Source organism: Adiantum capillus-veneris, chromosome 13 (assembly GCF_014529385.1).
Source record: "Adiantum capillus-veneris isolate H3 chromosome 13, ASM1452938v2, whole genome shotgun sequence".
NCBI lineage: Eukaryota > Viridiplantae > Streptophyta > Polypodiopsida > Polypodiales > Pteridaceae > Adiantum > Adiantum capillus-veneris.
In genome coordinates this window covers 83,081,243-83,094,613 of record NC_140943.1, presented here as the reverse complement: position 1 = coordinate 83,094,613, position 13,371 = coordinate 83,081,243, and the positions used below count along the sequence as shown (strand labels likewise).

Here is a 13,371-nt window from a genome sequence, read left to right as displayed (position 1 = left end):
AGCTTCCTGCACTGCCCAGAATTTTCCTAACTAGAGGTCGCATGCCTCAATGCCCTCATTATTCATTTTGCCTGTGCAATTAATATGGCCTTTGCCTAAGCTCAACTCAAATTCTACTTAAGACTGTTCAAGCCTCACATAACACCATCCTCATGCATCAAAAAAGATACCGAACTTGAGAGCATTAGAAAAATGTTCAAACCATTAGCATGTTGGGACAAACTGAACCTCAAGATCTGTAGCTGAATATAAGAACAAGTCCTCCGAACTCAGGTTTAAACGATCAGCTCGACTACTTATCTGCTCCTCACTCTGCAAAAAAAGCAGCAAGCTGGAGATCAATTCCTTTGAGTGATGTACTCTGAAAGATCGAAAATATGTAAACAAATAATGCCCTAACATGATAAACGTTCAAACAATAACCTGGTCCTGATCGATCATCTTATGTTAAGAATATATTGATATAAAATGACAGAAAAATTGGGTGGAGAAAAAACACACACCCTTTCTCATTGAAAAGTAACAAAACGAAATGACAAAAGACATAGTTATCACACACTGCTGCCGAAAGGTAAAGGAAATTTTTCCATGAAGGATTGCTACAAGGCTCGTTGCTGCTCCTGCGCGCTCCCCTCCCCCCCCCGCCTGCTCCTGCTCCCCTCGCGCTGCCCCCCTTCGCCTTCGCCTTCGCCCTCGCGCTGCCCCCTGCATGCGCACTGTCTGTCCGCGAGCGCTGCTGAGCTTGCACCCAGCCTGCGCGTAGCCCAGCCAGAGTGCAGCCCCGCCTGCTACCCCCCTCTTGCTCGCTGCCCGCTACCCTCGCCTCTCCAGCCCCTTATCCCCCCCCTCCCCCTCCGAAGGCCGCGCTTGAATTGCTTGGCAGTGGATTCTCAGTTGGATTCTTCTTGCCGAGCTCTTAAGCGTTAGCCTTCTCGTCCGCCTTTCTCCTTCAGAGCAGCAGACACTAATGGAGGCTCATGCTCCACCTCGGAGGGACTCCTCCGAAGCCCCCTCACCCGACTCCGCTGAGCCCACCATTCGACTTGCTCTTTCACCAACAGAGCAAGCGAGCCTAGCCGCAGAGGTAGAGCGTTTGCAGGCGACCTCGGTCATTTGCAAGATTCTCGGCACCCGACCCAACAGAGGAGAGCTGCGTGACCTTCTCCAGGCCCACCTTCTCGCAGAGGTGGGCAAGATCTTGGATGTCCAGATTCTCGGACGGGGGTACTACCAGATCGAGTTCGAGACCTCCGAGATGGCTTCCAAGGTCATAGCTATGAGTCCACTGGCCATCCGAGCATCACGCGCCCACTTTCGACAGTGGCGACATGGTTTTGACCCGACTTCGGATGTGCTAGTAGAGGAGGCACACATCCCCATCTCAGTCTGCTTTCCGGGTTTACGGAGGGAGTACCTACCACTTCTCTCCAGGATTGGCTCCGCCATCGGGACAGTCCTGGAGACACCTCCTACGGCAGCATCAGTAGCTGCCAAGGCAGCTGGCATCCCCTCAGTTCGAGTTTTGGTCAGAGATCCCCACACGCTCCCGAAGGTCATCCTTCTACCTCAGGTGAGTGGGGGTTGGTTTAGACAGAGTGTGCCGTACTCGGGTCTCCCGAACCAGTGCTTCATTTGCAGACAGATGCGCCACCTAGCGAAGGCCTGTCCACAGAGGAGGCCACGACCTGCACCTCAGCCTCAGCCCCAGCCTGCCAAGGCTGGGCCACAACCAGCAGCACAGAGCATAGATTCAGAGTCACCCTCCGAGCCTGGGGCTCCAGCGGAGGAGGGGTGGCAGCAGGCCCGTGGCCGTCGACGCCAGGGGCCACAGCGACAGCCTGGCACTCAGAGTGGCCCTCAGGTGCCTACTCAGCAGCAGCAGTGGGTTCCCACGAGGAACCGCTTTGGTCCTCTTGAGCAAGAGGAACCCCCTACGCCAGCCTCCACCTCCGCTTCACCTCGCCAGCCGCCCCCCCTTCAAAGTTCCCCTCCTCCTCCTCATCCTCCCCCCCGCCCTCTGCTCCCGTCCACTCCCCACCTCGCCCCTCTACCTCTGTCGCCTCACCCCGCTGGAGCCCCACAGCGACAACCTGGCACTCAGAGTGGCCCTCAGGTGCCTACTCAGCAGCAGTGGGTTCCCACGGGGAACCGCTTTGGTCCTCTTGAGCAGGAGGAGCCCCCTACGCCAGCCTCCACCTCCGCTTCACCCTCGCCAGCCTCCCCCCCTTCATAGTTCCCCTCCTCCTCCTCATCCTCCCCCCCGCCCTCTGCTCCCATCCACTCCCCACCTCGCCCCTCTACCTCTTCCCCCCCTCCCCCCCAGCTCTTTCTCCCCCCCCCCTCCTGCTCCAGTTCCACAGTCGACTCAGGAGATTGGTCCCTCGCCGGCGGCTAGGAAATCTCTTGGCAGCGCCTTTGCCACGAGTCGCCTAGCGAGAGAGGGTCAGCCCTTCTTGCGGCCCCCTCTGCAAATTCAGACATCTTCCCTTGCAGCTATCCCTCGTGGTCTGACGAGCATTGACCTCCGACGCCGCTGGGATTTCTTCCACTATGGGTTCACTCGCTTTCTCGGCGATTCCGCAGCAGACCACAAGGCAGCCTGCTTCAGGGTCCACGCTTTGTTCCTCGCCGCTAGGGGGACAGAGGCCTTGGACTCAGCAGTTGGTTTCTCCTTCCCCCTCTGTGGTAGGACCGAGACAGAGTGGTCCCTCGACTCAGTGGTGGGATGGTTGCATACACAGGTTCTCGAGTTCTCTCACCACATGGGAGAACTTGGAGTTACAGATTTGCTGCAGACTTTGTGGTCACTGGCCAAGTTTGCGGTGACACCCCAAGACTCAGCACGATGTAGGCACATTGTGGTGTACTTTTTTGCTGATACACACTGTTTGCCTTGCTATGTATACATTCAAGAGGACTCCTGGACAGAGGAGGTTGCTTCACGCACAGCTCGCTCTACTTGGGCTTGGGCTAGGCACTCACTACAGTCTCACCTATCTAGAGGACGCTCGGATGCGGATTACTCCCCATCCACGCCAACCTCGAAGATAGCCCGTCTTGCTGCTGCGGTAGCATCTGTTCTCTCTCGCTCCCCATGAGGATCGTCTCGTGGAACGTGCAGGGACTAGGTGGGCCCCAATTTCAGCGACAGCGGGGCTGATTGCGTCAGGAGCTTCAGCGTTGCCTTGTGGGAGGAGAGATTGATCTCCTTATGCTACAGGAGCACCATCTGTCTGAGAGCCGCATTCGGCGATGTGGTCAGATTTTGCGTGGACATGGAGGCATCCACGGTGGCGTATGTATGACTATTGCGGACTCATTGCAACAGGCCATTGTGGGCAAAGGGATTATTGTGCCAGGCAGGGCTCAGTGGATTACTATGTAGGTTCGGGGTGCCCTTGTGGGCTTCCTGAACATCTATGCGCCCAATGTGGCGAGTGCTCGTGCAGAGTTTTGGTCACAGATTGTTGAGTCTTTGCCACAGGCTGACCATTGGTGTGTAGGAGGGGACTTCAACATGTTGGAGGACCCTTCTGACAGGATTGGAGGCAGCCATGCTACTGTGCATGGAGTCGAGTTAGCAGCCTGGGAGAGGTTGTGTATGACTTTGAGGGTCTCGGATACGTGGCAGCACTCTGGCTTTGTGAGGCCTCCAGAGAGTCTTGCCTTCTCTAGGTCGGACCGCAGAGTCGGAGGAGAGAATCTATCGCGGATAGATCGCTTCTACACTAGTGACCACTTCAGTGACTTGGGGATCAGTGGGCATCCTGGCAGGGACATCCTTCTCGGACCATGCATCAGTGATCCTCACAGTGGCAGACAGGCAGAGGAGTGGGAGCACAATGCTTCGCATCCCAGAGCGGGTCTTGTTGGACTCAACACTCAGAAAGAGGGTAGAGGCTCTTTGGACAGAGGGCATGGACAGCCAGGCTCTACCTGCAGACAGAGTGGCCTTAGGCCTAGCTCAGCTTAGCCACTTTTTTCTCCAGGAGTCTCTGGCTCGACGGGCTGCAGCGAGAGAGGAGGAGCAGCGGCTCAGACGAGGCATTGCTTCACTACAGAGGATGCAGGAGCAGCATCCAGACAGTCCATGGTTGGAGGAGCAGTTACAGCAAGCTCGACAGGAGCTTGCTTGCACAGAGGAGAGGCGTCATGAATTTGCCTTTCACCGACAGGCATCTCAGTGGACTCAGGTGGGAGACAGAGTGATAGGTGCTTTTTTTGAGACAGTGGGACCTTGGCACTCGCATGCCAAGGTCAATCAGTTGAGGAGACCCGATGGGTCAATTGTTTGAGAGCCCGAGGATATGCGTGCAGTTGCTACTGACTTTTACTGTGAGTTACTGTCGGCTAAGCCCCAGTCAGAGCGGCAGGATGCATGCAGGGAGCAGGTTTGGGCACAGATGCCTTGTCTTGTGACTGAGGAGATGCGCCAGAGGCTAGCGATGTCTCTTCAGCTTGAGGAGCTGCACACGGCTCTTAGGGCCCTCCCTCGTGGTAGCTGTCCAGGTGAGGATGGGCTGACTCCCAGCTTCTTCTTGGAGTACTGGGACATGCTTGGCCCAGATCTTTGTAGTGCCTTTCAGTACATTCTGCACACAGGAGTGATGCCGGATAGCATGAGTGAGGGCCTGATTTACCTCATTCCAAAGGAGGGTGGCTCCTTGGATGAGATTCGACAGTGGCGCCCCATCAACATCCTCAACTCAGCCTACAAAATTCTTGCCAAGGCTCTGAGTTTGAGGATTCAGCCACTTTTGGAGAGCCTTACACATGGGACTCAGACAGGTTTTGTCAAGGAACGCAGTATCCTTGACAACATCTCCACTTTCTGGGAGGCTTCTGCCCTGGCACGGCTCCGTGGGGAGGACCTTGTGATTCTTCTTCTCGATTTTGAGAAGGCATACGACAGAGTTGACTGGGACTTTCTAGAGGGCACTCTACGCAGGATGGGCTTCTCAGATGCTTGGATCAGAGGGGGTGTCAGCTTTGTACAGACAGGCTCACAGTCAAGTGCTTTTGGCAGGAGGTAGAGGTGACCACTTCATGCTCACAGGATCGGTCAGACAGGGTTGTCCTCTTGCCCCCTTTCTCTTTCTGTTCTATGCGGAGGCGATGAGCAGATTTTTGGTGTCACAACAGGTTGGTCTGAGGGGCTTAGCACTCCCTATACGAGGAGATGAGCTTCTGGACGCTAAGTTTGCCAACGACTCAGCCTTGTACTTAGAGGGCCAAGAGGCCAATCTACACAGATGTGAGCAGGCTTTGGAGACCTTTTGCTGTGCATCGGGCGCACTGATCAACTGGAGAAAGATAGTGGCTTTCTCGGTTGGCAGTGCTCTTGTGCCAAATTGGATGCCGAGAGAGGGTTTTAGGTGGATTCCTCCAGGGACTGCAGTTCGTTACTTGGGTTGTCAGGTTGGTTTGGACTTGTCCCCCAAGCAGCAGATTGCTCCTCTTCTCCTGTCCATCAGGAGAAAGCTGTTACATTGGAGCTCAGCACGACTTTCGCTGGCTGGTAGAGTAGTAGTTGCCAACCAGGTGTTGTTGGCGACTATGTGGTACATCACTTCTTGCTGGATCTTCTCGAGTTCTTGTATCAGCCAGGTAGAGAGGCTGATCAAGAACTTCCTTTGGTCAGGTCGTGACACTCAGATTGCCCGAGCCAAGGTGGCTTGGTTGGTCATCACACTTCCTTGTTCTCAGGGAGGGCTTGGGATCATTGATCCAACACAGCAGAGCAGAGCCCTTTTTGGGAAGTTCATCGTCAAAGGACTTCTTCCAAGCGAGGAGCACTGGAAGGAGTTCTTGCTGCAAAGGCTTCGTGCCAGGGTGCCTCAGTCAGAAGGCCCTTGGCAACCTTCGACCAGATGGATCTTTACAGAGTTGCACCGAGTTGGTTTGAGCAGGAGACTGGAGGACCGATTCGCTGTGAGTTTGCTTCGATCTTGAGAGCTCTTACGGCGTGGCCTAGAGCAGAGACAGCCGACTTGCATGGAGGAGCGCCTACGGCAGCCCCTCGTCTGGAACCCCATGGTTAGCACTCAGAGAGGCCACTTGGTTGGGAGTCGGCCTCATGTTTCTTGGGGTCCCATGGCAGTCGGTCCAGCGCGCTCTCTAGGTGACTGGCTAGAGTTCACAGGTTTGTCACAGGAGGTGCAAGGTGTCCAGCTACAGGGCATGCGAGGGGTGCAGAGCATGTGTCAGGACATCTCAGAGTCAGTTCCAGCTAAGTGGCTCACGCCTCTCGAGCCAGTAGCACCCCGGTGGATGGGAGCCTTCACACGACTGGAGGTTCTCATTTCAGTCAGGGCTTGCTCAGAGACTGTCCCAGCCCTGTTCTTCGAGCTTCAAGGTGGGAGACGATTACAGCGAGTTGCAGTAGAGGCCCCGCAAGTAGCAGAGTGCTGTTTCCAGAGTATCCGAGTTGTGGGCATCTGTGGGAGGACTTGCGTCATAGACCCTGACCCAGCAGCTCTTGAGACTGGACACTGGAGGCTATGGGCTTGGGAGTGTTGTCCACTTGCACGAGTACAGTGGGATCCTGGTGAGTGGCTATGGAGGGACCCCTTCTCTTCTGCAGACCGCCCAGGAGTCCCCTTCTTTCAGTACACTATTCGGCTTGGACGTCATATACTTGCAGCACAGAGAGAGGCCTGCCCCGCTGCAGCACGTCATTGGCAGGAGGAGGGCCTCACAGTCGAGTTCTTGGCAGCCTTTTGGCAGAGGCTGTGGGAATCCAAACAGCCGAGGCGCGTCACTTTGTTCCAGTGGCTGGTTGCACACAGAGCCACAGCAGTAGGGAGCTGGCTTGTGCATAGTGGTCTCTCGGCCGCATGTGCAGCCTGTGACCAGTTGGTGGAGAGTCAGCGTCACTGTCTTTGGGACTGTCCCTCGGCCCAACAGGTGTGGCTACGAGTTCTTCGGCTGATGCCTGCCCTCTCCACGGCTCGACAATACACTTGGGGGGCAACGGCTTGGTCCACCCTCACGGGCCCGGCACTTCAATTTGAGCTATCTTCCACCAGCAGGATGATAGTGATGCAGGGGAGGCGACCTACACTCCAGCCTGCTACAGAGCTTACTCCACAGGAGTGGTGCAGTGAGAGAGGAGTGTTCGGAGCTCATCAGTGGCCTAGCTCTCTGGTTCATCTGGCGGGCCCGCTGTTTCCGCATCTTTGAGGCTCGCCCTGTGCCACCAGCAGAGACTGTTCATGACTTTTGGCTAGAGCTGATCCATACTCTCAGAGGACAGCTTGAGGGACTACAGGGCAGCTCCGACCGCATGCGGGAGCGCCGCGAGGCTTTCCTTCGACTCTGGCGCCCTGGGCCTTTCTACACCATAGTCCAGGGGGTGCTCAGATGGCACTACTGTCCACCTGTGTGGCTCTTCCCTCCTCCCATCTCTTGATTTAGCCGCATTGTATATATGCTGCTTTTTCATTGGGAGAGTCTCCCCATCATGCTTGTTGTAGCCCTCTCTTGCAGAGGTGGATGTAGCCCTATGGGCAGTTTTCATTAACTAATAGAAGGATCTTTTTCTCGGAAAAAAAAAAAAAAATCCATGAAAAAAGGGAGTGATGTGCTTGCCAAAAACAAAGACAAAATCATGGGATACAGATGGGCCAGCTCGTGCAAATGTTGGCTCTATGCCCACGACATATCACTACCTGTGACTTCGTGAGCAGCATCTACAAGCATGTACCAACAGCCTCCTCAATTTCTCAATTGTGAGGTCTCAATGGATCTTGGTGGCACATGAGTCCACAACAATCCAATCAAATATCTAGGCAATATGTGCAGCATCAATAGTTCTGCAATCAATGAGCGTTTATCCTCACAACAGCACCACTCGTTCAATACATCAGACGGGTAGAGACGAAATGCTACCAAACTATAACTACTTCTGCAAAAAATAGTTGAGAACTGCAAATAACTGAACAGAGCAAGGGAAGCGAGAAAAACTGGCAGCAGGATGCTCCTACTCAAGATCTGGTGGCCCTGAATTTTGAACTACCATTGCCAGGCATATATAATTGAGTTGTGCATGGGTGGGTAAGCAGGTGCTTCCCAAGTGCAGTCTCAAGCAAAATATCATAGCCTCCACAAAAAGCCAGTGATATTACAGATTAGCCCGGCACTGCATGAGAAGTTAAAACAGCGAGATCCTTCCCATAAATTTTCGTAGTGAATAACACACGAGATTGCTCACTGCTCTTGCTCGGCCGTTGCCCCAACAATCAGCGCGCGAATCACGCCGCCTTTTCCGTAGCATTTTTCGGTGCACCCTCCACTGCGCTGCGGCAGTTGTTGCTAAATGGGCTATTTTAGTAATTTCTATTTAATGAAATTAGGATATTAGAATATGTGCCCTTAAACTGGTAAGTTAGGAACTCTAGATCTATTGGAACTGATAAAAGCCATTAGAAATGGATATCCCTGAGTGACACTAAGCATCGTAAAGGAGTTGCTCTCTCTCACTCCTGCTATTTCAGGCTTCAGCACCCCCCTGCTCTTGCTATTGTTGGGAGTAGGGAACCGCCTATTCCTGCCGCCCTCTGAAGCCTATAAAAGCAACCCTAACACCCCCGCTCTGCCCAGTAGCGCCTAGTGCAAGGAAACTCTACTGCGACGGAACCCCAAGTGATCGCAACAAGTTGGAGTACGGAGGTCACTTTTCCGTACTAGGAGCGATAGCTGAAAGTTGTGTATATGCTCTACAATTCTTTGCTATTGTGTTTGTGCTTTTTGTAGGTACTCCATCACAAAGAAGGAGCAAGGAGGCCTTGGCCTTTGCTCGGGGGATTCCGAAAATGGAACCCAAGACGGTTTGTGGAGCTTTCACGCTTCAAGTGCAAATCAGATTGAGAAGGCAAAACTAAAGAAACGAGCGACTTATAAAGGGAAAGAGGAAAAACTTTCTAGTCGGTACTATGGGCCGTTTAAGATAATTGACCAAGTGAACAAAGTGACGTTCCAATAAGAGCTACCGCCTAATTGAAGGATCCATAATGTTTTCAATGTTAGTTTACTCTAGCCATACATGGGACCACCTCTAAGTCAGCCTATTGCTAAGGAACCCCTTGTCGACCACTAAAGTCCGAAAAGATTATACGGAAGTATTTGGCACCCGACCTAGCAAACGAGAGGTGTGCGACCTCCTCTAGGCCCGACTTTAGCAAAGGTGGGAAAGATCATCGACGTTCAGCTTCTCAAGCACAGCTACTACATGATCAAGGTTGAGACTTTCGAGATGGTGTCCAAGGCCCTCGTGATGAGTCCCCTGGCCATCCAAAAAGTCAGAGCTCATTTCCGACAGTGGCGCCATGGCTTCGATCCGGCTACTGATGTCTTGTCGAGGAGGCAGACATGTCTGTTTCAGTTTCCTTTCCCGTCTTGAGGAGAGCGTACCTCCCACTACTTTCTAGGATAGGTTCCGTGCTTGGGACCGTGTTGGAGACACCACGCATGACAGCTTCCGTTGTTGCCAAGCTAGCAGGCATCCCTACGGTACGTGTTTTGGTTCAAGACACCCACACCCTCCCGAAGGTCGTTCTACTACCTCGGGTGAGTGGTGGTTGGCTTTGTTAGAGCATGGAGTATTTGTCACAAAGTGATGACGTGACATGCCCAACTGGAAGAGAAATGGCCAAGTGGAGAGCGAAACTGAAAAAAGGAACTTGAACAAACTTCAGAGGACCGATCGTGGGGCCTAAAACCTAAAGTTGACCCCCAAAATTGTGTAGAAGGACTGATGACGTGGCAATTGTATGGACATCTACGAATCGCACTGATGATGATGCAAGCTGTACGGGTTCCCGCATTCTATGTTGAAGACGCAACAGGCCGTACGGATTTCTGCAAAACGCACTGGCAGCTTAAGCGCTAGCTTTTGGGATCACATGCTTTTGAGGGTAGTGCTTTTGGATGAAGAGCTTTTGGAGCTCTGCTTTTAGGCAACCCTTGTACTGTATATAAGGAGCCCTTGGGACAAACAGGAGGACATCATTGCGGAGATTGCCCTTAAGAGGGAGCTAGGTGCACTTGAAGAGGGAGAACTTCAACACTTATTGGTTGAGGAACTCTAACACAATTAAAGAACAAATGCGGGCCATCAAAAAAGACGAGCAACAGCACAAAGAAATGACGACTTTGTGGGTGGATGTTATTACAAAGACCCAACAGAAAGCGGACGAGGCGGAGAAATGGATCAAGATCGTCAAGAAAGGAAAAGGCAAGGAAACGACTCCCACACCCACCATCATTAACTTGACACTAGAGAGGAGCAAAGGAGATGTGTGCATGCCTTACACGTAAGGAAATGTGGCCTCAGAGATCAAGATAATGTGAATGAAGAGGTGATAGAACTAATGACTATGATGGGGGTTAATGAGCCGACGCATACAAGGCCTTGGAGAGTGGGCAATAAGAAAAGTAGAAGCGAGGGGGGAACCTCAAAGGAAAGGGCACTCATCCTCCATTTCCCCTCCATGGAAGTGAAGGACTTCTTGACATAGTAACAGGGAACGGGCGGAACGGACCCTAAATGTTCCGAAACGGCGTTCCGAACGGATCTGGCTCTCGAAACGGAGTCGGGAACGGAACACCGTTCCAGAACAGGGTGTAACTAGAACGGTGACCCGGAACGGGGGGGAACGGGAGGGAACGGCACCCGGAACGGCGGAACGGGAATCTGGAACGGTCAAACCAAAAAGTCAACTTTTTTCACTAGCTATTTGGGGGCATGTTTGGGGCTATTTGGGGGCTATTTGGGGTCAGATTTGGGGCTATTTGGAGGGCTGATTTGGGGCTGTTTGGGGGCTATTTAGAGGGCTGATTTGGGGCTGTTTGGACTCTGGAGGCTCGTCTCACCTCCTCCTCAAGCTCTCAACATCTCTACTGAGCTACTCTCCTTGTTAAAGCTTTAAGCTTGGACATGGAGCTCTGGCTTCTTCCTGTTCCTTTTTGGCGGAAAGCACAACACCCTCAAAGAACAAATGTGGCTTCTACCTCTCTTTCTCAAGCTCCATCCCTCCCTCTTGTGTCTCAAGCTCCATTCCTCTCTCTCTCTCTCTCTCTCTCTCTCTCTCTCTCTCTCTCTCTCAAGAGTCAAACTCCATCCTTGTCTCAAGCTCCGTCATCGTAAAACATGTGTAAATATGGCTCTAATTAGGATGGTCGAATTCAAAAGCTTAGCTTATAGTTTTTCACTAACATATGAGCCTATAATACATATAATATATATAGTTTCTTTTGTCTACCGTTCCGGCCCCGTTCCCGTTCCGGCCCCTCTCCTCCCTCCCGTTCCCGTCCCGTTCCGCACCCTACCGTTCCCGTTCCCCGTTCCCGTTCCGGGTAACTATGCTTCTTGAAGAAGAGACCAGGAATCTTTCTTGGAGATGACCTCACTCTCTCACAGATTGCTCATATGCAAGAGGTAATGCCGGATATTAGAGCGGCAAGGGAAAAAGGGAAGATTGCTTTTTACCAAGATGGAAGGGTGGTCATATTGGAGCAACGCTCCGCATGACAGTGCGAGACCTATGGGACCATACTAAAGATGGCAGTCTGGAATTGTAATGGGTCATTTCGTCTTGATGTAGGTGCCTTTGAGGATAGTTTTACTGGGAGGAACATCATTTTTACTCTGCGACACATCAAGCTCCTGAGCAGTCCAAGCCACAAGTGAGCGGATACAGATGGCAGACAGCTTGCAGACAGGAGACCAGATCAGAGCATCGAGGACAGGGCTCGAGGGGAGTGGCAGTTTTGTTCAGGAAGGAGCTACAACCATCGATACATATAGCACGCAGGGATGAGCAAGCTAGGTACATGTGGGTGAGACTGAGGGCAGAGACAGGTAGATATCTCCACATTGCTATATGTTATTTCCCTCTTGGTACGTCAGTATATGCATCATAGTCCCCCTTTGCTATTTTGGATGATGACATATAGGAGTTTTCCAAGGATGGTGACATTATCATATTGGGGGACTTCAATGCTAGGACTGCCCATCACCGGATAGTATTCTATGATACTTCAGAGGAGATGCTTAGGGAGCTTGATGTTAAAGAGATAGGTCTACCAAACTATCACAGGATGAGGAGCTCAATGAGTATGGCAGATACTTGATAGATATGGGCATTGCACATGGATTGGCCATCTTGAATGGCCTACAAAGATTTTCTACAGTGAAAGGTTTTACATGTTTTCCACATTGACATGAGGCTAGTATAGTGGATTATGTTATGGCCTAGCCAGGTCTCATTCCATTCTTTCAAGATTTCATGGTGGGCACTAGGCCAGTTGGAGTAGCAGTCGATCATGCTATCTTGTCTTTCACTCTCGCGTTTCAGTTCAGCACAGCTCCATTAGGAGAGGTCTCCACACACACTCGGTACACCTTCACGAGGGAGACGGATTCCGTGTACATGGATGAGATATACATGCAGCTATGCACTCAGGAGCCGGGACGGCCACTAGATGAGCTCACTCAAAAACTGACACAGAGACATTGGCGGCTTTGGGCTTGGGAGAGTCGCTATTTGGTGCGAGTGCAATGGGACCCTAGGGAGTAGTTTTGGCAGGATCCCTTTGCTTCAGTTGATCTCCTAGGGATCCCTTTCTTCCAAGACACTGCACCATTGGGGCGCCACATACTAGTTGCTTGAAGAGAGGCCTGCCCTGCGACAACACGTCACTGGCAAGAGGAGGCTCTCACAGCTAAGTTCCTGACAGACTTTTGGGAGCGCTTGTGGGGCTGCAGACAACCGAGAAGAGTTACCATGTTCCCGTGGCTTGTCGCCCATCGAGCTATCGCAGCGTGTAGTTGGTTGGTCTACAATAGTCACTCGACGGGTTGTGGCGCTTGTGACCACCCACTTGAGTCACAGAGGCATCGTCTATGGGACTGCCCCATGGCACAGCAAGTTTGGCTGCAGATTCTACGGTTGATGCCAGCCTTGTTGTCAGCTATTGTTGTCAGCTAGTCAGTACACTTGGGGTGTTGCTACTTGGTCCACCCTCACAGGCCCAGCAGTTAGTTTCGAGTTGTCCTCAGCTAGCAAGATGATTGTGACATGGAAGGGCCGGCCTTCACACCAGCTTGCCATAGAGCTTGCGCTTCTAGAGTGGAGCAATGATAGAGAGCTTTGTTGGAAGCTTATTTGCAACCTGGCTCTTTGGTTCATATGGAGAGCCCGTTGCTTCCACATCTTCGAGGCACGCCCCATCCACCGGTGGAGACTATACAAGATATATTGCTAGAGCTGATTCATACACTTCGAAGTCAGTTCAAGAGGTTGCAAGGCAGATCCGGCCGTATGCAAGAGCGCCGGCTTTGACGTCCAGGGCCTTTCTGCAGCATGGTCC

General features: G+C 52.4%; 1 protein-coding gene across 1 annotated transcript in view; it reads right to left on the bottom strand.

Annotated features, from left to right (window-relative positions):
* Positions 1–13,371, bottom strand: part of LOC147444351 (DNA repair protein RadA-like protein) — a 110,564-nt gene that overhangs the window by 63,823 nt on the left and 33,370 nt on the right. Inside the window, exon 5 of the mRNA XM_086526991.1 lies at positions 229–312. Within this exon, the coding sequence (XP_086383117.1) occupies positions 229–312 (84 nt within the window). The remainder of the gene's footprint in view (positions 1–228; positions 313–13,371) is intronic.